Source organism: Rhineura floridana, chromosome 15, assembly GCF_030035675.1.
Source record: "Rhineura floridana isolate rRhiFlo1 chromosome 15, rRhiFlo1.hap2, whole genome shotgun sequence".
NCBI lineage: Eukaryota > Metazoa > Chordata > Lepidosauria > Squamata > Rhineuridae > Rhineura > Rhineura floridana.
In genome coordinates, this window is record NC_084494.1 from 15,717,514 (window position 1) to 15,744,193 (window position 26,680).

Here is a 26,680-nt window from a genome sequence, read left to right on the forward strand (position 1 = left end):
CTATTTTAAAAATAAAACATGTGGTCTAGCCAATTAGCACTGTGCACAGCTTTGCTCCGAGAAGTGGGAAAGTGGTTTTATGGGTGGTAGAAGAGCTTGCCAATTAATACAGTGCACAGCCTTGCTCCAGGAAGAGGAAAGTGGCTTCAGGCTTGACAAAGTTTCTGTTGCATGCACAAAAAGCAAACTCAGCACAGGGGTGAAGACGGCATATGCATCTGAAGTGCCATGTGAATGCATCCGCTGCAGACTCACCAGTAAAACTGTATATGATTCTATATGGCGGATTTCCAAAGCATTCCAATTGCACAGCCATCCTGCCCGTGCCTTTAGATGTTCAGCTGAGGCCTTTCTCTGAGTGCCTTCTTTAGTGGATGTGTGTTATAGACAGCATAGTTAAACTTTGAATTTGCTCCCACAAAATATAGAGATGGCCACCAGCCTGGATGGCTTTAAAAGAGGATTAAGTACATTCATAAAGGATAAGGCTATCAATGACTACAAGCCATGATGGCTGTGTACTACCTCTACTGCTGGAGGCGGTATGCCACTGAATACCAGCTGCTGGGAATCACAAGTGGGGAGAGGGCTGTTGAGCTCAGGTCCTGCTTGTAGGATTCCCGTAGGCTTCTGGTTGGCCACTGTGAGAACAGGGTGCTGGATTAGATGGGCGTTTGGTCTGATCCACCAGGGCTCTTCTTATGCACTGAGAGCCTTTTCTGCAGTGGCACCCTAACTCTGGAATGCCCTCCCCAAAGAAGGGTACGACTGGCATTGTCACTACAAGCTCTTTTTTAGCATCAGAGTAAATAAAACTATATGCTGCCTGTGCCTGTTTTTAGTCTGCTTTTAAATTCTATAGTGTTTTGTTGACTCTTTGTAAATTACTATGAAAGACATTATTGTATTGAACTTGTACTCTGAATAATGTTTATATATCTGTTTCACAGCGGCCTGGAAGCCACTGGCTGAAGAGAAGTTTAGAAAGCTTTAAAATAAAATAAATATATAAATCCCCAGCAAGGTTGTCCCTTCTGTTCTCACCATTTGTTCTCGCCATCACGGCAGCAACAGAGAGGTGTGCAGTTTTGAATAATCTGGAAAGGTTGTGTGTCTCCATTCCCAATTTGTAATGCTTAGATAGCGGTCCAACCTCACAAAATTAGTGGTATGTTTTGTGAGAGTAAAGAGGGGTGGTCTTCAGCGTATGACAAACACTATACAATGAAGGCATCAGACACACCTCTGGGAGGAGGGAATTCCACAGCTCAGGGGCTACTACAGAGAATGCCCTCTCCTAGGTTGTTCACACACTCCCAGATTTCTGATGCTGTGGAACTACCATGAGGGCCTCCTCTGCCAATCTTGAGAAGGTCTGTAGGGAAGCAGGTGGCCTTTCAGATCTAAGTCCTTGACAGCAGTGGTGGCCGGTCACCACTGGACCTGGTGAGGTGGCCAGGCAACTTTGTGGCAGCAGGACCAAGGGGGTCATTGGAGGTGGGGCCAAAGTATCTTTCACCTGGCATATTGGGCTTTTTCAAAATTCCTGTATAGTACTACTGGCACCATGCATTCAAGTGCATTATCACATGCAAACCTATCACAAAAGTGCATACATATTTTATAGGCCACTCTGCATACTGAAAAAAGTACATCGTTTACAGACCATTCTGCACAGAGGAAAAAAAAGATGTGGAAAAATTAGCTTATTCCTCCTTCATACCCTATCAGGGTACACACAAAAATTATCTGACAAGAACTCACAACTTCTTGGTAACTTTCTCAGGTAGGTATAAGACATTATACCAGTGCTGATGCCAAACCTGATGCCTTTGCAAAAGTCTGGTTTCCTTTAATTTCCTTTATTAATCCCTCTTCTGACGGTATTAAGCCCCCAGCATCTCATGCTAATTTATGGTGTGATTTTATCCAATGTAATTTGATTGTTTTATCTTCCTACTTTTGATGTATTGTCTTGTATTTGTGCCATACTTTGTAGGTATGACCCTCTTTCCTCCTTATGACCTGTATTGGTTGTTTATTTTTAAAATAATTTTTTTTTTTTTTAAATTTGATGCCTGTAAGAGAATATATTAATGCCACTGTTTTATTTGATTCTATTTCCTGAGCTTGGGAATAAAATGTTTGCTATGTCAGATTGCTCTTCTTAAATATTCCACATGTGAGGCCTGCATATAAATGTTTTTAAATTGCTTTTTAAAAATGTGTTTTTAAATTTGTATATTTGTTTTTAATGTTTTTAATTGTTGTAAACCGCCCAGAGAACTTTGGCTATGGGGCGGTACACAAATGCAATAAATAAATAAACAAACAAAATATTCTCCATACAATTAAGTGCAGGGGTGCTTTCAGTCAGGATACTGGGGGGTCCTTTGCCCTTCTACTGTGAGCAGATGGGGACTCCAACACCTGCAATTATTAGAACAGCACAGAACCGATGGGTGGAAATTGCAGGGAAGCAGATTTCTACTAAGCATTAGGAGGAACTTCTTAATGGTAAGAACTTGTTGACAGTGGAACAGACAGTGGAAAATGATGGATCCTCCAGATATTGTTGGACTACAACGCCAGCCCTGATCACTGGCCATAAAGGCTGGGGGTGATGGGAGCTGGAGTCCAATAGCACCTGGAGGACCACAGAGGTTTCCCATCCCCGCTGTGGATGGGCAAGAAAGTTGACTCAGTTTGCATTTCAAGTGGAATCTATCAAACTCACACTTTCCAAAGCAATGTGAACAGAAACACAGCCATCCTTTGAAATATACCCTTTTTCGACTTTTGCAATGCAGTTTGCCAATCAAACAACTTACAAACATGCATATGTTAGGAGAAAGTGTGAGTAAAAATGAATATATGAGTGAAAATAACTTCCAAAATTGCATTATATGATGAGAAAACTGTTTGCAAAAATGTGTACTTTAGTCAAAACTGTATACCAAAATGTGTTTATTAAGAGAAATTTGCACTAAAATGCTGGAGAATTTTCATGAGGATATTTTTTTAAAAAAATGCAAATTGATGCAGAAATGTGGAGAACTGAATTTAAGATTGGAAAAATGAGAAACTGAGAGAACCAAAATTGACAGATCTTTCCATCCCTAACGCAGACATGATCCTTCCTTGTAGCTCAATCCAAAGCAGATCAACCAAAGGCTTGCTTACCCTCCACGGACCACTCGGATGGAGATGGTGTGGGAGAGCTCCCAGGATGTGGCATCAATGATATCACCCCAGATTTCTCTCTTCTGGCCCCCAAAGCCTGACTCAAAGTACAGAACAATCTAGAGAGAGAGGCAGAAAGGGAGATTACCAGCAACGCAATAATTTCCCTTCCCTTCTCCCCAAAACCACATTGTTTGCCAGACATTTGGCAACCAGCCTCACTTTTCACCATCCATACCTTCCCGGGTCGCACATTGACCTTCTCTGAAAGCTTCTTTTCCTCTTGCTGCAATTTAAACATAAATGGAAAATTACATGAGGAAACATGGGGGGGGGAATTCAGAAACATCTAGTTCCCCCATTCCTCTTCTGTGTTGAGCCTTCTGTTTGCATTGGGAAAAAGGAAGTCACCTCTTCACTCCATCTTAAAAATTGGGATAAATAATATTTGCCTATCTCACATGAAATACCCTGGCCTTTGACACCTGAGATGCATATTTTATGGACCCACCCTACTTTCTGTGATGGTGTTTTTAACTGTTTGTAATTATGTATTTAAGGTTGTTGTGACCCTTCCTGGAACCTTTGGGTGAAGGGCAGGTAATAAATTCTAATTCTGCTACTACTACTACTACTACTAACTACTGCTGCTACTGCTACTACTGCTGCTGCTGCTACTACTACTACTACTAATGATAATAATAATAAGTGTAAGGATTACTGAGATTACTGTGAAGTGCTTTGAACACTTGAAATATACTATATAAATTCTAAGCATTACCAAGACTTACTTCGGATGTAATGATTAATCCAGGTGTAGAGAATCTTTGGCCCTCCAGATGTTGCTGAACTACAACTCCTGTCAGCCCCACCACTCATGGCCAATGGCCAGGAATGATGGGAGTTGTCGTTCAGCAACATCTGGAGGTCTGAAAGTCCCCCATCCCTGGTTTAATCGATTAAACTTTTAGCTGTCGAAAAATCGACTGATCAGGGGCAGATATATAATCGGATCATTCTGCTGAGCGGGGCCCTGGACTTCTGCCCAAGTCCAACCCTGACAGCACCACTGGCTTTATCAAGTTCCATCTTTCTCTCTCCACCTGCTCCAGTGTTGCCCAGCAGAAGGGCGGAGGGGTAGGGGCTCTCAAGATAAGGAGTCTTTGGTTGATTCCAGACTATCACTATTTTCAGGTGGGATGCAATCCTATACTGGGAAATTCAAGTAATGCAATTAGAGTTGATTAGGAGGTTCTGTGCAACAAGTCTGCTTCCCCCAAAGATCAGACTTTGCAATCAGAAAAGTGATGGAAAAATGCACTGGAATGCATGGGATAACAATTGCTTTGATACAACATCATCTAACCTCCCTGCAAAAAACCCAGAATGAATGCTCATTAAAAAAGCAGTGTTATCTAATCTCCCTGCAAACCAATTGGGATGAATGCTCAATAAACAGGTCACCTGGAAGCACTCAGAGTCACATTCATGAAAGAGTGTAGCTTATGCAGCAATCCAAAAATCTGTGTTTAATCTCCCAACATTTTTTCACAGGAATGCAATTGTGGGTGCAGGGCTGGCCTCAGACATGCCGGGGCCCTTGGGCAAAAGCCTGCCCCAGGCCCCAGTGCTCCCCTTCTGCGACTCATGCACGGCGAGAGCTTCGGGACTCCGCCATTCCCTTCCTTAACTTACCTTGTTCTGTGGTTGCGCACGCAGCGGTGCCCTTAAGAAAGATGGTGGCTGAGGTTTCCCTAAGGAGCTGAAGCCTCTGCTGCCATCTTGGTTCATGGCAGGGATGCGAGTGCACAGCACGCATGCGTGCCCTGCGATCCATGGCAGCGATCCCTCTGTGAATCGCGGAAGGGGAGCAGAGGGCCCCCTCAGGGGCTCCTGTAGCCTCAGGGGCCACTCAGGGTCTCCTCTAGCCTCGGGGGCCCTCGGGCCAGTGCCCCACCTGGCCACCCCTTGGAACCGGCCCTGTGTGGGTGTCTATCAATTGTTTTGAAAACTGATGGGGGTATTTAATCCTATCCACTTGTGTGATTTTCTGGATCAAAATTCCCCTGAAGTTGCTTCTTGTGGCTGCAGAGGGGGGGGGGAAATAGCAATTGTTTTTACCTACAGGGCATACAGCAATTTATGTGTATGAGTTATTTGGGTCAGACTGGGGATGGGTGAATCTTTCGTTCACATTTAAAGGCGAATCTACCTTATTTGCACTTTCCAAAACAATACACAAGCTGAAACACAATCATCCTTTAAAATTGGCGCTTCTCAGAATGAATGAATAATTTATTTCAATCAAAGATCAGTACATCACTTCTCAGAATGTTGCAATGCAGTTCTCCAGCCAAGTAATGTGTACAAAACTGCATATACTACTGAAAAGTATGCATCAAATGCATATATTAGTGAAAATAGCATGTAACATGCATTATATTAGGGGAAATTGCTTTGCAAAAATGTGTACATTAGGCAAAATTGCATAAAAACATGTGTATATTAGGAGAAATTCCCACTAAAATACCAATGAATTTTCATAAGGACTTAAAAAAAGAAGTCAGCAAACTGATGTGGAAGTGTGGAGAAGTGAAGTTAAGGAAAAATGAGAAAGTGAGAAACAGAAATTGGCAGATTCACCCATCCCTTTGGAAGCGACCAAAGTTTGAGGAGGATTGGAAATGGTTTAAACATTTTTGGAAAAATGGACATCATGTGATGATCAGCAATCCTTTCCCTTTGTTGTAAAGTAAGCATGTTCTGCCTTTCTTTATTAAGCATCTAAATATTTTTTTTAAAAAAATTAATAAATTAAGCATTTTAAATGATGAATTATAAAAAGAAAGACAAAGGAAAAAGAGAGGGGAAAAATATTGGGCATATATGGCAATGGATTAACTGTAACCCCCACACTGCAAGTTGCAATTAAAGGTGGGTCCCAGGTCCCTAAAGCTTGAATGTTGTGATCTGTCAGCTGCTCTGCAGCCTTTGTCCCTGTCCCTGTTGTAAATGGACCCTTTGGCTTCCCTTTAATTTCTTTAATGAGTATCACTGACTCTGTAGCAGTTATTAGGCAAGATAATGAAGATTAAGCTCTTGCACCCTCCATTCAGGCATAAACGCCCAGTGACTTCAATGAAAACTGTGCAGTTGAATAAAGACCTTGGTAGTTTGGGCCCTTTAATCACTATCCTTTTGTCAACCCTCTCAGCAGCAACTTGATGTTGTACCACCAGTTCCACTACAGGCTGAAGGTGGAGATTCTAGGACCAGCCTTTCCCTTCTACACACACACAGAGGCTTTAAAGAGCCCACACCCCAGAACAACAAAGTCTCCTTGTGGTGTTCTTATTGCAGCAAAGGAAGGGCAGAAAGAACCCTTTGCTCGGCTTCAGTTGCTTACCTTGCTGCACAGCACAGATTGACTCACCTGAGTTTCTGACTGAGGAAGAGAGTCTGCTTCTCTGGACAGAAGAGGAACCCGGCTGGAGTTACTGTTTGCACCTGGCACCCAGGAGACAGGATCAGCGTGGAGCCCAGACCGCAGCAACTCAGAACTCAGATGCTCAAACGTCTTCATCTCAAGCCCATTTGGAGATGTCTGGCACTCCCTGTTGACTTTTTGGACAGCTGAGAACAGGAGTGTGTGTGAGCATCCCTCTTCTTTCCTTTTCTCTGAGGCTTTGAGTTGAGACTTCTCCGGGGAGATGAACTTGCTGTAGAGGAGGCTGTTGTCTAAACGAGAATAAGGCTTATTTTCCACAGCCTGCTTCTCTGAGAAGCCAGACAGCAGAGACAGCCCTTTGAGAATGTTGGCTCTGATTAAGTTGCTATAATTGGCAATAGCTTCAGGAGCAATGATTTGGGCTGTGGGGACCACAGGGCCTTGCTGCAGCTTTCCCAGGAAAGATCCAATCTCTTCCTCGGTCTTGAACGTCTTGTTTTCCCAAGGGAAAGATTCTCTGGTCTGGCTGTTCTCCTGCAACCTTTCTTCCTTGCTGGGATACGGGTTCTCTATCTCCTCCACTTCTGCTTCTGCAAGCCCTGCGTCCTCCTCCTGGGCGTCTTTTGCTCCCTGTGCAGTCCCCTCTTCGGTGAAAGCAAACAGCTCACCTTGAGCTGCCGGGAGAGGAAGCTTTGACTTGGGAGAAATATGGTCCTCATGAATAGGAGGGAGGGGTGTGTGCTTTGTGAACGTGGACGGAAGCAGAGGCCTCGGGAGGAGTTTCAAGGGCTTACGGAGCTCAGGAGGCTCCATGTTACGGAGGGTATCTACGAAAAGCTCCATGTCCACAACTTCCTCAGGTTCCTCTTCTGCCATCCTGCTGCTGCTTCCTGTTTTCTGGCTCAGAAGTTCAGGGGAGGAGTTCATCTCCGTAAGGGGAATGGTTGATTCCAGTGTCAATACTGGGGCATCCTTTATTGGATTGCTCTGTTTTTCACTAAGCTCAGTGGCTGTCTGGTCACTTGGAGCAGTTTCCGTGGATCCAGTGGAGGTTCCAAACACTCTGGTTTCCCCTGCAGTCTCCTGTTCTGACCTATTTGCTATAGGGCCACCTAGATCAGGTATGCTTTGTTTCCTTTCGGATCTGCTTGCTGTGAACAGGTTGCTGTGCCTCTGGAATAGAGGCACGGTGTGTGGGTTACAGCCTTTCTTGGATGTGCTAAAAGGAGAGACTCTCTCCCACAGCGTGGTAGCATCTCCGTTTGATGTGAGTGCAGGGTTTGGCAAACGCTTGCACCTTTGCCTTTGGGCATCGCTCGCACTGGCATTTCTGGATTGAGTCATGCAGCTTTCCTGCTCTGATCCTGCTGTGGAGCAGTTGCAAGCACCATCAGGCAAGGACGCTGGGCTCCCTTTTGGGGACTCGCCATCAGGGAGATCACTCTGGGATTGACAGTTCTCTTCTGGTGGCAGGTTGCTGCCTGAGTTCAATACGAGGGACCTCCCTTGCTGGGCATTGCTTGGGCCCTCTGCTTCAGAACTGGACATGGAAATTCCTTGCCCTGCTCTGTAGACGGTGGTGGTTCCAGCTTGGGGTATGATGACTTGCCTTCCAGATTTAAAGACAGCCCTGCTGTCACTCTTGGGGACGTACCACTCCGTTTGAGATTTAGCTACAGTGCTGGAGCTAACAGCACGAGGGAAGGGACTTAGCACACAGGGCTCACTAGAAGGGTTGACACTTGTGGCACTGGGAGTGCAATTTCCTTCCGGGGACCCACAGAACAAACTGGGGCTGACAGATTGCGACTGGTAGTTTTCTGTTTGGGATCGAAGTATGATGGCAATAGGCTGATCACTTTCCCTCAGGGATCCAGCAACTGTATCGGAGACAGCACCATTTGACATGTGGCTCTCTCTCTGGGATTCTATTGCCCTGGTGCTGATGGGAACAGGAGGGGGATTGTCCTTCTGGGATCCATCTGGGCTTGAGATGTGGCTTGCTGTCTGAAGTTCAGTGGCCAGAGGAGTGTTAGTGGCATCACTGCAGCTATGTTCTTCCTGGGATCCAGCTACTGCGGTGCTATCAGCATCTGGCATCTGTGTTCCTCCCAGGCTCTTTGACTTTGAAACTGGGGAATATACCTGAGCGAACACAGGCCCGTGAGCTGTAAAGCCTTTCTGTGGGCTGAGGGAATGGGAGCACCTCTCATCTGAAGTGGGAGAGAAGCTTCTAGAATCTGTGGGGGGAGAGGAATGCCTGGTGTCTGCTGGGGAAGAGGAGAGCCTGTTCTCAGGGAAAGGAAATGGGTGCCTGGGTTCTGCTGAGGATGATGGGTGTTTGGTGTCTGCTGGGGAAGATGGACGCCTGGGTTCTGCCGAAGAAATTGGATGCTTGGTGTTTGTCGGGGAAGATGGGCACCCGGTGTCTGCTGAGCAATATAAGCGCCTGATATCTGCCACAGAATATGGGCATTTGTCAACTGGTAAAGAAGATGAGTGTTGTATATTTACTGGGGAAGGTGAACCATGATCATCTGCTGAGAAAGATGAGAGGCAGCTCTCTATGGAAGAAGATGAGTGCTGCGAGCCTGTTGAAAAAGATGAACACTGGGGATCTGCCTGAAAGCAAGGGGGCTTGTTACTTGCCGGGGAATGGGGCCGCCTCATCTCTACTGCAGAGAAGGAGTGCCTGGAATCTGCTGGAGGAGAGTTCTTTGCTAGAGAATGGCACCGCCTGGTCTCTACTGGGGAGAAAGAGTGCCTGATCTCTGCTGTGGAGAAGGAGTGCCAGGTACTTGCTGGTGAAGGAGACCGCTTGATATCTGCTGGAGAACGGGACCGCCTGGTCTCTGCTGGGGAGAAGGAGCGCCTGGTCTCTCCTAGAGAACGGGACCGCCTGGTCTCTGCTGGGGAGAAGGAGTGCCTGGTCTCCGCTGGGGAGAAGGAGCGCCTGGTCTCTGCTGGGGAACGGGACCGCCTGGTCTCTGCTGGGGAGAAGGAGCACCTGGTCTCTGCTGGAGAACGGGACCGCCTGGCCTCTGCTGGGGAGAAGGAGCGCCTGGTCTCCGCTGGGGAGAAGGAGCGCCTGGTCTCTACTGGGGAGAAGGAGCACCTGGTCTCTGCTGGAGAACGGGACCGCCTGGTCTCTGCTGGGGAGAAACAGTGCCTGGTCTCTGCTGGGGAGAAACAGTGCCTGGTCTCTGCTGGTGAAAGAGACCGCTTGGTATGTGCTGGAGAATGGGATTGCCTGGTCTCTGCCAGAAAAACGGACCGCTGCCTGTCTGATGGGGAAAGGGATCGCCTGATACTTGCTGGAGAAAGAGAAAGCCCAGTATTTTCTGGGAAAAGAGGGCGGGGAGCGTCTTTGGATGAAAGGACGCGCCTGGTGGGCAGAGAGGAATGGGAGTGCCTGATGTCTGCTGAGGAAGATGGGCCAGCGGCATCCGTGCCCACAAGGCCCTTCTCCCAGGCCTCAAGCAACATGGACACTCTTGAAGGGCTGTTGCCTCTGGTTCTGGTTCTGGTTCTGGCACCTCCTCTCTCTATCATCTGTGTCATAGCTAAAACTTTGCCCAAGGGAGGTTTGGGCTCTTCCTTCAGCAGATCAGGGGCCGATTTCTTCCATCTGAACGAGGTGCTCACAGCGGATCCTTCTGACCTGCTCTGAGAGGAGCGTGAGTTACTGATGACCTTCTCCATGCTGTGCTGAGCATGAAAGAGGCCTCTTCCAATGTCAAAGGCTCCTATAGGTTGGGATTCCTTGCTGCCAGCTGCCAGAGAGATTCCACTTGATTCAGAAAAGCTAGAGAAGTGGCAGAGAGACAAAGTAAACCGTCAGGCTTAGAGGAGAAAAGGAATCCCCCGAAGTCTTTGCATCATCTAAAAGAACGGTGAGTCCCAGGGTCAAATGCAGCCCTCCAAGCTGATCTGGCCTTCAGGGCTCTCCCAGGTCATAAACCCTCCCACCCCACCGACCCACCCTTTTCTCAGGCCACGCCTCCACCCCTGCTTTGCACCTTCCTTGAGTATTTTGGCCTGCCTGGAATGTGTCCTAGGACTCTGATCATGCCTTTTGCTTTCCTGGATGAGAGGCAGAGAGGGGGGCATGAGTGCATGTAGAAAACAGCTTATTGTACAAAGGTAATGCTTACATTTGTTGGTCCACCACCAATGTTTACCTCTGGCCCCGCCCTCCACTAGCATGTGGTCCCTGGAAGGTTGCCAAGAGGGAATGCAGTCCTCAGGCTGACAATGGTTCCCTATCTGGACCTACATATAAAGCCCTCCACTTCTATTCTGTTATACTCCACACACACACAAACTTGAAATATTTTGATGGACAAACCTCTGTGTTTTTGCTTGGGCCCCAATTATCTACGCTCGTTATTTAAAAAAATGCAGAATCATGTCATTCTCTAGCTGGTCCTGGGAACTCCTTACTGGCTCTGGTTTGTACCCCTGGCTGGAATGCATCCTTGAACTCTGATAATGCCTCTTGCTTGTCTGGATGGAGAATTCAGAAATGTGTGAGGGTGTGTGTGGAAAGTAGCCTACACAGCACAGAGATAAAATTTACATTTGTTGCTCCACTCACTTTTGTCTCTGGACCCGCCCACCACCACCAAGTGGCGCCCAGAAGTTTGCACAGCAGGAAATGCAACCCTCAGGCTGGAAAAGCTTCCCCACCCTTGCAGGGTGGAGTGCAGCAAGCAATCAAAGCAGTCGAGAATGGGAAGATGCTTGTTTTCTTGGCTTTGTTTTTGTTTTAATTTGTAGTTTTTCATCACCTCGCAGTTACAGATATTCATTTTTTAAATCAGTAAATTTATTCATTTATTTATTTATTGCATTTGTATACTGCCCCATAGCTGAAGCTCTCTGGGCGGTTTACAGCAATTAAAAACATTAAAAACAAATGAACAAATTTAAAAACACATTTTTCAAAAGCAATTTAAAAACACATGCTAAAATGCCTGGGAGAAGAGGAAAGTCTTGACCTGGCACCGAAAAGAAAACAGTGTTGGTGCCAGGCACACCTCATCAGGAAGATCATTTCATAATTTGGGGGCCACCACTGAGAAGGCCCTCTCCCTTGTTGCCAGCCTCCCAGTGTCCCTCAGAGTAGGCACCCGGAGGAGGGCCTTTGATGTGGAACATAGTGTACAGGTGGGTTCGTGTCGGGAGAGGCGTTCCATCAGGTATTGTGGTCCCAAGGTGTATAAGGCTTTATAGGTTAAAAACAGCACCTTGAATCGAGCTTGGAAACATACAGGCAGCCAATGCAAGTGGGCCAGAATCGGTTTTATATGTTCAAACCGTCTGGTCCCTGTTACCAATCTGGCCACTGCATTTTGCACAAGCTGCAGCTTCCGAACCATCTTCAAAGGCAGCCCCACGTAGAGCACATTGCAGTAATCTAACATGAAGGTTACCAGAGCATAGACAACTGAAGCCAGGTTATCCCTGTCCAGATAGGGGCATAGCTGGGCCACCAACCGAAGTTGGTAGAAGGCACTCCATGCCACCGAGGCTACCTGAGCCTCAAGTGACAGAGATGGCTCTAGGAGAACCCCCAAGCTATGAACCTGCTCCTTCAAGGGGAGTGCAACCCCATCCAGGACAGGTTGGACATCCACCATCCAGTCAGAAGAACCATCCACTAACAGCATCTCAGTCTTGTCTGGAATGAGCCTCAGTTTATTAGCCCTCATCCAGTTCATTGTCGCAGCCAGACACCAGTTCAGCACATTGACAGCCTCACCTGAAGAAGATGAAAAGGAGAAATAGAGCTCCGTGTCATCAGCATCCTGATGGCAACGCACTCCAAAGCTCCGGATGATCGCACCCAACGGTTTCATGTAGATGTTGAGCAGCATGGGGGACAGAACTGACCCCTGCAGAACCCCATACTGGAGAGTCCAGGGTGCCGAGCAATGTTCCCCAACCACCACCTTCTGGAGCCGACCCACCAAGTAGGAGCAGAACCACCGCCATGCAGTCCCTCCCACTCCCAACTCAGCCAGTCTTCCCAGAAGGACACCATGGTTGATGGTATTGAAAGCTGCTGAGAGATCAAGGAGAATCAACAGAGTCACACTCTCCCTGTCTCTGTCCCGACAGTGGTCATCATACAGGGCAACCAAGGCTGTTTCCATGCCAAAACCAGGCCTGAAACCGGACTGAAATGGATCCAGATAATTGGTCTGATCCAAGAGTGTCCGGAGCTTAAATATCAAGTTGTCCATTTTTTTATTGTTGTTTCTAATCTAACATCTTGTTTTTACTTTCAACTTGATTATTTGCATGGTTTAGGGTTAGCTTAGGGGGAGAGCAGTACTCTTGTGCCATCAATAGCTGTGTAGCAGGCAGAAATTAAACAGGTCAAGCCTTTTCTAGTATAGAAATATAATTATGGGGAAAGCTTTACCTGTTGGCATTCTGTCTGTCACACATTTTATTACTTGTGTGTGTGTGGCCCAATTCACTTTTGGTCCTTTGCCTCCACTGCAACAGAAGACATAAATTTGCATATTTGTGTGTTCTTTTGCGAGTGCAGCAGAGAACCCAATCCTAATGTATACTGGGCCCAGAAAATCCAGGTGGCCCTTCTGACAAATGTATTCATTACGGCATAAGCTTTGTGGACTACAGTCCACTTCATTAGATGCACGAAGTATCATCCTGAGTTGGAGGTATAGAGACACATGCTTGGGGTGGGGAATTGTAAACTGTCAGATCAGAAGACAATTAAATGCAGAAAAGTGCAGATGAAGATGATAATTACATTATTAACAGTGATCATTCATTAAAAAACATTTATTGTTGATAACACAGACATCCTGGCAGCGGTAAGCAAATTAACAAATGTAGTATGTTTTTTTCAAAAATTGTCCCACTATTTACAATTCATTCTCCTCCCCCAATTGTGTATTTACCAGCAGTTCAGGCTAACACTTAAGGTGGCACAGGGAATGGCCATAGCTCAGTGGTAGAGCATCTGCCTTGCATGCAGAAGGCCCATGGTTCAATCCCCGGTGTGTCCAGGTAGGGCTGGGAGAGTCTCCTGTCTGAAACCCTGGAGAGCTGTTTCCAGTCAGTGTAGCCAATACTGAGCTTGATGGGCCAATGGCCCGACTCAGTATAAGGCAACTACCTGTGTTCCATGCAACTGATGAAGTGGCCTGTAATTCACTAAAACTTTTGCCATAATAAATTAATCCATCTTTAAGATGCCACCAGACTCTGTTGTTTGGTCTTTGAATGCAGTTCCTTCTTTTGGCCAGAGTAGGGTAGTAGAGCACAGGCAATGTTCCTCTCTGGTGTTCTCCAGGTCTCATGTGCAGTTAGGATAAAACCTTGCACGTTTGGTAGGGCAGAGATGAACCACCTCTCCTTTTCTCTTACTCCCTCTCCTCTCTTTTTAAAATTATGTGATGATAAGACAACCACCTTTTTGCCTGGAAGGAAATATACCTGTTTGATTTCTGCCTATCTCGCAGCTGCTGAAGGTCCGGGATCCCTGCCAGAAGAAAAACAAAGGTGGCACACCTAAGGGACAAACCAGTCGCTGTAGTCCCAACCTGAATTGCTGACCAATGCTTGTAGATGCTATCTGAGCTATGTCAACACAGCCCTTCATTTATAGAGCAGAGATGCAGACAGGGCTTGTGAAATTTGATGTGTCCTGACCTACTTATTCTGAAACAGCATTACTCTCCAGGATGAGTCAGGTTTGTGTTTTAATCCTGCCAGGCTGACAACAGCATTCCAAACACCCTCCATGGAAACAGGAAGAAAACTTCCTCTGCTCTTCTGTGATATAGATCAGATTTAACGAACAAAACCAAGACATGGTGTGAGGCCTATGTCATCAGATTTTTAGCCCATTGCTCATTTTAGCCGTGTTTTTCCCCCTCACAAGTGGAAAGGTGCAATGGTGCCATCAGCTCAGGGCTTTGGGGCAGGCACCCAAGCCCCCTATTAGCAGAATGATCAGGAAGGCCCCTGAACACATTACCCTACAGGAGGGGCGGGGGGCATAAGGCCATTAAGACCAGAGTCTGAACAGATTTTGCCAACCTTGTGCAGTGGTTAGAGTGTTGGACTAGGACCTGGGAGACCAGGGTTCGAATCCCCACACAGCCATGAAGCTCACGGGGTGACCTTGGGCCAGTCACTGCTTCTCAGCCTCAGAGGAAGACAATGGTCAACCCCCTCTGAATACCGCTTACCCTGAAAACCCTATTCATAGGGTCGCCATAAGTCAGAATCGACTTGAAGGCAGTCCATTTCCATTTGTGCACTCCATATGTTTTGGATCACAAATTTTACCAGTCCGTGCTGGCTGAGGCTGATGGGAGTTGCTGTGGTTGTTATTTATTATATTTGTTAGTCACTTTTCTTCACAGAAGTGACCCAAAGTGACTTACATTAAAATCAGTTAAAACAAACACAATCAATAAAAACCTAAAAACATATTGATACAAAAAGGAGGCCACAAATACCTGAAACCCTTCACATTAAGGGCCAAAAGCCTGGATAAAAAAGGAAAAAACCTTTTTATCCTCCATCCAGGCAAGCAAGAGACATTATCAAAACTCAAGATCACATTCTAGCCATGTAACAATACTCGAGAGGGGTGCAACCGGGGAGGGGGTGTGGCCTAGAGAATCCCAAGGGCCATACAGAGAGGCCTGGAGAGCCACATTCAGTCCCCACCCCTGCTATAAAACATTCACCCCAGAATTAACCACTTTGGACTAAATCAAATGGGATGGCTTCTGTGTGGAGACTGCTGAAAAGCACATATGACTGCAACACACAATTAAGACTAAAGCAAATGTTTATTTATTTATTTATTTAGACCATTTATATACCACTTATTTAAATAAACCTCTAAGCAGTGTACAAGTCAAAACTAGCTGCCGTAGCAGTTTAATTTAATTATTTAATAAATTTGTTAGGCATCTTCCAAATACAATATTTTCCAAAGGCGCTACTCAGTGTTTGACAAAATCCGCTAAAAACATATTCAGTATTACACCATAGAATGGTAATAAGTGGGAAACAATAAAATCACAGTGCCCTATTTAGCAAGCCATCTAACAGAGGGTAAAATAGGCCACTAAGAAGAAAATAACACCTAATCTATCCCCCTCAATCAAAAGCAATCTGAAAGAAAGAAATTAAGGCTCCCTTAAAAGACAGCAAAGAGGGGGCTAACGATAGTTCCCAAGAAAGGCAATTCTACAGTGTTGGGGGCCTATCTCTAGCACCCACCAAACTAACCTCCCTTCTTGCTAGGCAAATGAGCAAGGCCTCTAGAGCTGATCATAATGCACTGGCAGGCTCATATGGGTGCAGGCAGTCTCTACGGAGGGGTTGCATCCACCACACCTGAGGGAAGCAGGCTAGCTTTAAGGAGGCTGTGTGGCACATACAACTCTCACATATGGGAATGGCCAGGAGAGCTGCTGCAGTTTCCCCTCCATACATACACCCCAGCATCTACTGCCTGAGGTACAGTGTCTCCCTCTCTGTGTGTAATGGTAGGGCTGGCAGAGGAGCAGTATGTTCTTACGCTACATGAGTGATGTGGTCATCACTTCCATGAGTTCATGTACAGTACCACACTGCTCTGGGAATGTATTGAAAAGGGAGAGTCCAGGGGAGGGGCAGATGACGTGGTTATTTTCCTGTGCTAGTGGCATCAGTTCCCAGGTAAGGGAGGGACATCACCCACTCCTTGCACACAGTCTCTCAGTTTAACTGTTGCCAGAGCTGTACAGAATACACACCTAGAGATGTGAAGGCTCAGGAAAAAAATATTCACACTAAAAGTACCAACTATTTCCTGAATGTAAAGGCCTGAACAAATACAAGCTCCTAAAGGGGAGAGAGACAGCTGGTATAGCACAGTGTGGAGGAGAGCCTGGCTGGGAGTCCAGAGGCTGTGAGTTCAAATCCCCGCTCGTGTTTCCTGGGTGTAAAGGGCCAGTTAAAGATCACCCCCACAGGGAGTGGCTCAGGGATTATGTGCCCTGCCACCTGTGCAGCCGTGGGCAAGCTGCATAGTCCCAAGGAGCACAGTTGCCCCCCAGCTGGCAGTTGCGGACAAGGAAGGGGCTGGCTTGTGCAGCTGTGGCAAGCTGAGCAGGCCCTAGCTGGCTGGGGAGGACTAGCCTCAGAGGGAGGCAATGGTAACCCCCCTCTGAAAACCCTATTCATAGGGTTGCCATAAGACAGTCCATTTCCATTTCAAAGGGGAGAGAGTTCCACAGCTGGGTGCCACTACTGACATAGCCCATGCTACTTGGTTCACCATCTGTCTAGTCACAGTTGTAGGTGAGGTACACACAGAAAGTTCATAAAAGAGGAATCAGATCTTGTCCTCTTTCTTTCCTTTGCCTATTTACAACAGGGGTGGAGTGTCTTTTTCAGCTTGAGGGCAGTAGTCCCTTCTGGGCAATCTTCTGGGGGCTGCAAGCCAGTAGTGGGCAGTGCCAGAGGCAAGAGCAGGTGCGGCAATGAATGTAAATTTGACCTTTCTACGATAGGCTGGTTTCTACACACACTTCTCTCTAGCCTCCATCCAGGCCAGCATCCATCCAGAGTACATTCCAGCCAGGCAAAAACACTCAAGGAAGGGGTATGAAGCAAGGTCAGTACAGTAAGAGGTGTGGCTGGAAAGGGATTGCGGCCGGCTGCGTAGACTTGAGGGCCAGAAAGGTAAGTTTGAATGGCCTCATTTGTCCCTCTGGCCTGAGGTTCCCCACCCCTGGTTTACAGTTTACAACATCTTTTGAGCCCTTCACTAGCAACAAGGGGGAAAGGGTTGATGTCTGGCTTTGAATCAAATGAATCTCAACTGTCCGTTCTCAAGGTTTCTTGTTACATGACTGAATCTGAAAAGCATTCAGTCATGCCAAATTTGTAGGTAGACAATATGGGCACCTTCCCAAGTTCTAAGTGAGTCTGCCAAAAGGGAACATCTCTTGCTACTCCAGATCAAAAGCTGCCAGCAAGGACTGGAATGTTCCCTGCTCTAGCAGTTTAGAGGAGGGGTGGGCAGAAGGTTGATCAAGAGCTGCTGGCAGATCTCTGGGTGATCAGCAAGGGTTTCTGTCTCCCAGTTGTTTAACAGTAACAGCAAGGCAACTTTCCCCATCTTAATTAGGCTGATGAAATGAAGAGAGCTAATCAGGAGTGAACATTTGTGTGAAAGGACTGCAAGCAGTTCTGGTGCTGCAAAGGAATTCCTAGGCTCAGCATATGCCCTGTTCTTTAACCGTGTGCCTTTTGCAGCTGGCTCTGGATGACACATATTTTGGTTCTAGTAAAAAAACCCAAATAGATCCGACAAGTTTAGTTCTAGTAAAAAAACCCAAATAGGTCCGACACTATCAAGGTTTATTTCATCTTTTAAATGTTCTCAAAAATTGTTGGGATGGGGATCTCCTTGCAACAGACTGAGTGTTGTGTTTTTTTGGACGGTGCCATATTCTGCAACATTCCACTGACACAATAATAGTCCATTAGTAGTGAATTTATACTGGACCATCCACACATCATGCCACTTTTTTTAGCTCTTCTACGATGCTTCTCCAATGTTACTGCACTATTGCCATCTGCATTCTTATGCTATAGCGCAAGAAAAATGGAAGGGGGGGGGAAACCCAGGATATTTGTGATATAAAACCTGTACAGGATTTCAGCAGGAAGTTATGGGGCATGCACTAATTGGAAACAAAACAGTATGTCTGCCCCAAAACAGTATCTTCACAAACAGTATTGAAAGTGGGATTCCATAAAACCCAATACCATCAGGAGCACAAAGCATCATGAATGCACAATGAAAAAGACATCTGGAGGGGGCAGTAGTGCCTCCCCCAGGGTAGGGGGCAGTGCAGGACATTCTAATCCTATGCAATGGGTTGCAACGTAAGGGGAGAAATTATTACAGCACAGAGCTGAAGTAATACATATTCCTCCTGCTGGGAGGGATATAAATCAAATAATAACTAAATAAATAAATACATAAAATATACACAGTGGTTCCTGCACTCCTGATGTTGAGGATCGAGTGCATTTTGGCTCCTCCCCAGCCACACCAACTCACATCTAAGAATCCCTGTGACAGCACTCTACAATAACTTTGGTAAAGGGAAGAGCCTTGTTTATCTATGCCGTGTAATTCCTGCACTGATCTATGGATGCCAGCACAATTTAGGAATAGTGGGACAACGTGCAAAAAACTGCCTGCCCCGCTTCTTTCCGGAATTCTGATGTGCGGGTGTTTAGCACCTTTTTGATCATGCAAGGAAGTGTGTTAAAAGCAGGGTAAAAATGAGGGAGTTTTTCACTCTTCAAAAGCTACTTTAAAAAAAAAAAAGCTAATCTGTAAAAAGTGAATCTGTCCCAGAGTATCTAAACCACATGACATAGATTAATAATAATTTTTTTAACTAGTGGAAATACCCGATTCCGCACCAACACTCCTTGACAATGTATGAACCTTTTAGTGGCCAGACCATATTTGACTGTGTTGTGTGCGTACACTTTCATTGCATCAGATATGCATGGCTACAGTTACATACAGGTTTCTTCCATGATGCTTGGTGAATAATGAATCTTCGGTCCAGCAATTCTAGATCATTTCTGGAAATCAGCCTAGCACTTCACGCGCGCGTGTGTGTGCGCACGAGAGAGAGTGTCACTTATACACTGACAACAAATTGCACACAAATTATATGGTACTAATTAGTGTCATCACAAACATGATCAAATAGGTACTATGCAATTTTGTCTGATGGCTTCCAAATTTGTTGCACATCTTATGAATCAAAGTGTGGTTCACAAAGTTTTAAGTTTGTATTAGCCTTGAGGAAATGGCAGGTCTGAGGGCCAAAGTAGACAGTTACACCATCCACATAAATTAGCAATTGTGTGGTTTTTAAAAGAGTAAAAAGCGGGCATAGAGCCCCTGATCTGGAATGGGACCCTGGTGGGAGGGGACAGGGAAGTGGGCTTTAATATTCCCAGCTCTACATATACAGATTGCAGCTCTGATCTGGATTGAGTGCCTTGCACTTCCTACTTGCATGAAGAGAACAGCTCCTGTTAGCGCCAAGAGGGCTTTCCTCCTGATTCAGATATAAAGTGCTGGGGCTCTGATGCAGATTGGGACTGTAGTAGGGAACAAAGGGTTACAGCCCCTTCCCTTGCAAGGGTTCCCGTAAAGATGCCCCCCCCCCAGCGCCTGCTATTTATCCTTTAAAACAAACGTTCACAAATTGCTACTTGTGTGAATAGTGTAATTTCTAGTTTGGCTTCAAGAATGTTTCCGCCTTGGCTGCCTGGTGGTGGGAGGAAATGAGGAGAGTTTTGTACAATGATCTCTAGATAAACGGTGAGTCACTATGAATTTCTATGAGCAGTTAAGGAAGGAGGAGATGTGGCTGGCTCCTCTGGGAGCAACAGAAGGATTGGTGAGACAGCTATGAGCATTCCCTGGTTGCTGAGCTGGTGTCTGTGGGAGGTGCTGGCTTTTCACCTGAGCTGGAGAGCTGACTGAGCCCTTCTGTCAGAAGACAAGTTCTCCTGTCTGAACTGTGGATAATGAAGTTTGCACCTGCAAGGAGTCAGTTTCTGTCCTAGACACCTCTTTCCCAGCAACTCCTGTAACCAAGCCTGAGCACACATAACTGAAAAAATTGCATGTTGTTTCCCTGGTCACCACTCAATGAACATCCTTCCTGATTTGTTTGTGTGGAGATTGGATGATGTTGCATCAAGCAACTGTTACCAACACTTTCCAGTGCCTTTTCCTGTCACTTTCCTTCGCAAAAAGCCTGATCTTTGGGGAAAGAGGGTTTCTTTTAACAAAAGCTCCAAGTCAGCTTTAATTGCACAACCTGAATTTGGCAGGATGTTACTGAATCCTGCCTCCTGCCTCCCTAAATAATGACAGTCTGGAAATGCTCACCCTTTACCCCTGGTTCCGCGTCCTCTGTTGTTTCCTTTGTGTCGAATTTTAGATTGTAAGCTCCTCAGGGCTGGGACCTGTCCTCATGTACTCTGTAGAAGCACCAGGCACACTGATGACATAGCAGTGGTTACTAGTCATGATGGCAAAATGGAACCTCCAGGATCAGAGGCAGTATATCTATGAATTCCAGTTGCTTGGGGGCGCTAAAGGCAACTGCCTTCACATCCTATGCTATGACTTCCTCCTACCCACCCCCCATGCATGCCTCGGGCCGTCCCCAGATCTGCTCCAGAGGGTTGGGCAAACTCCCAGAAGAAATTTAGGGGATGCGCAGGAGGATGAGGGGAAAGAATGCTCCACTGCACAAGGAGAAATCCTTGCGCTGACAAAAGGTTCTCCTTAGTGCTACACTGAATTAGGGATGGGGAGAAATTTTGATTCAATCTGCATTTCAAGCCAAATCTATAAAATTTGCACTTTCTGAAACAACATGAGAACTGAAACATAGCCATCCTTTGAAATTCGCACTTTTCCGAATTCTGTAATGCAGTTCACCAACCAATGTTTACAAAAATACGTAAGTAAGGGGAAAGTGTGCATAAAAATGAATACATGAGTGAAAATAACATACAAAAATGCATTGCTTGCAAAAATGTGTGCATTAGTTAAAACTGCCTATAAAAATGTGTGTATTAGGAGAAATTCACACTAAAATGCAGGAGTATTTTCATGAGGATTTTTTTTAAAAAAAATCACAAATTGCTGCAGAAGTACGGAGAACTGAATTTAAGATTGGAAAAATGAGCAACTGAGAGAACTGAAATTGACAGATTTTTCCATCCCTACCCTGAATACAAGTGAATATGTGTGTGTCCATGAGTGTGCGCATACACACTGAAGAGACAGTTAGCTGCATTGCTGTGGATGTTTAATTATTTCTATACTGTCAGAGAGATATGCAGGGTCTGCACCAGCCTGTCGCAGGCCCTTGGGTACCAGTCCACCACAGGACCCTGCCTCCTCCCTGTGTGTGCGCGCACACGCACTTATGCACACATTCAGATACTCCTGGTTGTGCCACCTTGCATGTTGATCCCTGTGCCGCCATCTTGGGTTATGGTAGGCATGTGCACTAATGGGTGAGGTGGTGCAACTGGGTGTATTTAAGCATGTGCCAGCTATGTGCATATGCGGAGGTAATGTCACCTTGGAGAGTGGAGCTCTTGCTCTGCAATCTGCGCCACCATCCAGGTGTGGCCTGCAACCTGATCCTGGCAGGGAGTGTAGAGCAGGAGCTCCACCCTCCCAGCCACAGGGACCTTTGGCTAGTCACAGGGGCCTTTGGCCAGCCCAGGGTCCTCAGCCAGTGCCCTGCCTAGTCCCCTGCTGGCACCAGGCCTGGATATATATCCTGTCTCCAGATACAGCAACTGAAAACTCATAAAATCCTATAGTAGTCTAGACTTGAAGACATGATTCATTAGAAAAGATAATAATGCTGGGGAAAAAGGAAGGGAGTAGAAAAAGAGGAAGACCAAGCAAGAGACAGCTTGATTCCATAAAGGAAGCCACAGACCTGAACTTACAAGATCTGAACAGGGTGGTTCATGACAGATGCTCTTGGAGGTCGCTGATTCATAGGGTCTCCATAAGTCATAATCGACTTGAAGGCACATAACAACAAGTCTAGATGTGAAAAGTCACTTTTTCCACAAGAGGCAAGGATGGACACCAACGTGGATGGTTTTAAAAGAGAACAAAACACATTTATGGAGGAAAAGGCTATCAGTGGCTACCAGCTATGATAGCTATGTTCCCCTGCTACCGTCAGAGGCAATGCCTCTCTACAGCAATTGCTAAGAATCACAAACGGGGAGTTGCTCTTGCACTCGCATCCTGCTCCCCATAGGCATCTGGCTGGCCACTGTGAGAACAGGATATTGGACTTTGATCTGATGCAGCAGCCAGGCTCCTCTTATGTTTTCTTGCTACGAGCTACAAATTGCGCACAGGCAACCAAGAAGAGAAGTTTGACAAAGATAAGTTTGACTTGTCTTTGGCCCCACAGGTTGTTTAGACAGGCAAGCAACTTTTAGTAGAAATGTTAGTGCAGGGCCACGGAACTGGTGGTCTTCCAGATATTGTTGGACTCCAGCTCCCATCAGCCCCAGCCAGTGTGGCCAATCGTCAGAGATAATGGGAGTTGTAATCCAGCAACATTTGAAGGGCACCGGATTGGCTAACCCTGTATGGTGTCTACATTACTTTCTTATCTTTAAGTCATCAGTGGTTTTGCTGACAGGCGTCTCACTCCTGGCATGAAGATGAGAAATAAAATGAAAACAATTTATATTAAAATTGTGGCTTTGGCAGAAACTACTAGTATCAGAGAGAACAGCGTTCAGATGGTGAGAATTGGTGGAGCAGCACTCTCCTTGTACAGTTCAACAAAAGCTTGGAAAAATGTCTATGGGAGATGATTCCCACTGCAATTTTGAAAGCACCTAGGGTTGCCACCTTTTTTTACTGGCCATGTTCTTATGTCTTTAACAGCAGACTCAAATGCAGAGATTCAGCAGACAAAGCTTTCCCCAGCACACACACCCCTCTCTCTGTAAGTCAGGAAAAAAGCCTTCATCTGGCAACAAAAACAAAGTTGGGAGATGGGGCACAAAAGGAGCATTTTTGGGTAACAGAGGGTGGGGAATGATTGGGGAGACCTGAGTTCAAACCCCCCACTCAGCCATTGAGCTCACTTAGGCAGCCTTCTCTCAGTCTAACCTACTGACAGTTCTGTTGTGAGGGTAAGGATGGACCACATACAGTGTCCCTGAGCTCCTTGGAAGAAAGGCAGCATATATATGTGTAATCTATAAACAATCCTTTGCAATGAACAGCACGGTCACTGGAAAAAACAAGCATTCCATCCTGTCCATAAACTGTTTGCCTGTTGCCAATACGACCCAAATGTTCAAAAATCAGATACCAAAAATAATCCAACTGGGTTAAAAGTATACAATTAAAAGAAAACAACACTTTGTTCTTTTCATTTGCATTCTTCATTTTAAAGGTACATACTCCAATCATGTTTGCATGTAGCCCTGAGGGCGAGAGAATGGTTTTGCTCTTTTAATTAAAGCTAAAATTCCCACGATTTTATCCGGAATCCCAGGGCTGTAAAAGCCTGCTCTTGGAGCTTTTTTTTTTTAATAACGCAGATGGTCATTTTAAATCCACAATGCGTTCCTCTACCCTTTTTGTAGGAGAAAGGAATGATTTTTCCTTCTCCAAAAGAGCATGGTTCTAACTGGTAATATTCTCTTACCTTGCACCGCTGCAAAGTGTTCTCTTCCAAAGCTGTTTTTCTCTTCAAGAAGTCGCCATTGCAGATTTGTTATACAAGCCTGCATACAACATGTCAGTTAGCCCTGAGACAAGTCAGGACCCTGTGGCCCATTCTGTGCTCATCCTCATCCCATCCTTATGCCAGGAACTGGATATAAAGGAAATCTTATTGCACAGCTGCAGCTAAAGACCAGGTTTTCTATCCAGACCTGCTTCCACACTGGCCTCCACATTGGCCACACTATATTCACTCACTTTTTTAGGGGGCTTCTTCATGAAGTCAGGAACAAAACATCCTGCTCCTGTGCTTTCACTGTGCAGTTTCTGTCTTTTTCTGTTCCCCAGAGCTGAGAAAATCCAACTTTTAAAACACAACTGAACAGTTGCATAATTTCCCCAGGTATAGGCCATCCATTGAGCTACTCTGCAAGTTTGGGTTAGGGAAAGGAACTGGTTATGATGGCTTGTATAGATGGCTGTGTACATTTCCTTCTCTATGATCCACCCTTCTTCTCTAGGAATGCCATCTATCACTTTACCCTTTCCAAGTACCTTTGCATATATATCCATTTCCTTTCTCTCTTCCCTTGCCCCCCTCCATTTGCAGCAGAACAGGTCAATCCTGGTGTGTGTGTGTGTGTGTGTGTGTGTGAGAGAGAGAGAGAGAGAGAGAGAGAGAGAGTATTTAACCCTTTCTCTCCACACCATGGTCCCAATGAAAATTCCCACCCTCCATAACACTTGGGACTGGGGAAAGAAGGACTGCCCATTTAGCTACAGAATATTGTTTTGACTTCAGAAGACTGGAAACAGAGTTGCTATTCTACTTCCAGCTTAAGGCAGAACAGCCATGATTGGGTGCTGCTAAATTGTCAACATCTGGAAGAAACCCAAGGTATAATCTGGCTATGGAGGCTCTTACTTATTTCGACCTTAGTTTCAAAAGCCATGTTTGTAAAGAACCTAACAGCATGATGGCCAAATGCAAAGGAAGAACAAGACTCCTGTGTAAAAGTGGGAATTTCAGCCAGAGGAGATATTTCTGTCCCGACCTTCAAAAAATTCCCTTTACTACACATCTATGGATGGGGAACCTGTTCCCCCTGCAGATGTTGCTGGACTGTGACTCCCATTATCCCATTATGGATGATGCTGGCTGGGGCTGATGGTGAGTTTAATCCAACAACATCTGGAGGGGTTAGGGATGGAAAGATCTGTCAGTGTTGATTCAGTTTCTAATTTATTCAAAACTTAAATTCGGTTCTCCACATTTCGGCAGCAATTTGTGTGTTGTTTTTTAAATCCTGATGAAAATTCTCCAGCATTTTAGTGTGAATTTCTCCTAATAAACCCATGTTTATATCCCAGTCTGCATCTGTGTTGGAATTGCTTTTCAAGATGTTTTTAAAGCTTTTAAAAAAATGTTTTTAAAGCTTTTGTTAAAAAGATGTTTTCTTTTAATATGTTTTTAAGGATGCTTTGTTGTAATATATTTTAAAGTCTGTTTTTATGACATTTTAGAGTGTTTTTAGTCCTTTTGTTTGCCGCCCTAGGCTCCTGCTGGGAGGAAGGGTGGGATATAAATCTAATAAACAAACAAACAAACAAACAGTCAGTTTTGACTAAGGTACACATTTTTGAAAGCAATTTCTTGTCATATAATGCATTTTTGTATGTTATTTTCACTCATATATTCATGTTTATGCACACCTTCCCCTAATATATTTCCTTTTTTTGTAAACACTGTTTGGCTGGCGAAGTGCATTGCAAAATTTGAATAAGTGTGAATTTCGAAGGATGGCTGTGATTTGATTCTCATATTGTTTCGGAAAATGAGGATTTAATAGATTCGGCTTGAAATATGAACTGAATCAAATTTCTTGCCCATCCCTAGGAGGGGTGCAAGTTCCCCATCCTTGTAGTAAAGGAGCAGGAGTGGCCCAAGGCAGGAACCACTTTTCTCTTCCGTGTCCCAACGGGCTCACTGGTTCAACAAGAGAAACGTGGGCAGCTTACATAAAGATACTATCAGTACTTCACAGGAGGAGGGATTCAGTCACATAGCGGAAATACAGGTTTGCACAATTAAAGTGGATGAAAGCTCCCTGGCACAACAAATTCCCTCTTTTTGAAACAACAACTAATTTTGCGGTTAGAAAGGTGATGGAGGAAAGGTGTGGGACAAATAACCACTCTGCAAGCAAATGAGAATGAAATCAAGATGCATGCTCACTGCCATATAACCTCTCCACAAACAAATCAGAACATAACAAGACAGCTGCTGTATCAAGGTAAGGCCCATCTAATCCAGCATCATGTTCCCACAGTGGCCAAGCAGATGTTTATGTGAAGCCTGCAAACAGGACCTGAGTGCAACAGCACTCAAGGTATATACACACCATACATTTACAGTATATGACTACTCCCAAAGAATCCTGGGAACTATAGTTTTATTAAGGATGCTGGGAACTGAAGCTCTGTTTAGGGGTAAACTACAGTTCCCAGGTTTATGTGGGAGAAGTCATGTGCTTTGAATGTAAGAGGTGCATGCAGGCTCCATCTCAACAGTGTTGAGAATGAATGCTCAAAAGATCAGACATCATCTAACCTCCATGTAAGATTTGTGTAAATAACTCAGAATGAATGCTCAATAAACAAGTCATTGGAGTAACAGTGTTACACATGCCCTCCTTTTGCTCCAGGGCCTTCACACC

General features: G+C 45.4%; 1 protein-coding gene across 3 annotated transcripts in view; it reads right to left on the reverse strand.

Annotated features, from left to right (window-relative positions):
* The window catches only part of CRYBG2 (crystallin beta-gamma domain containing 2), a 67,932-nt gene that overhangs the window by 33,552 nt on the left and 7,700 nt on the right, over positions 1-26,680 (reverse strand). For all 3 annotated transcript variants that reach the window (XM_061597284.1, XM_061597285.1, XM_061597286.1), the window contains exons 2-4: positions 6,617-10,436; positions 3,422-3,469; positions 3,184-3,302 (exon numbers count right to left, since the gene is read on the reverse strand). In XM_061597284.1, coding sequence (XP_061453268.1) covers positions 3,184-3,302; positions 3,422-3,469; positions 6,617-10,436 — 3,987 coding nt within the window. The remainder of the gene's footprint in view (positions 1-3,183; positions 3,303-3,421; positions 3,470-6,616; positions 10,437-26,680) is intronic.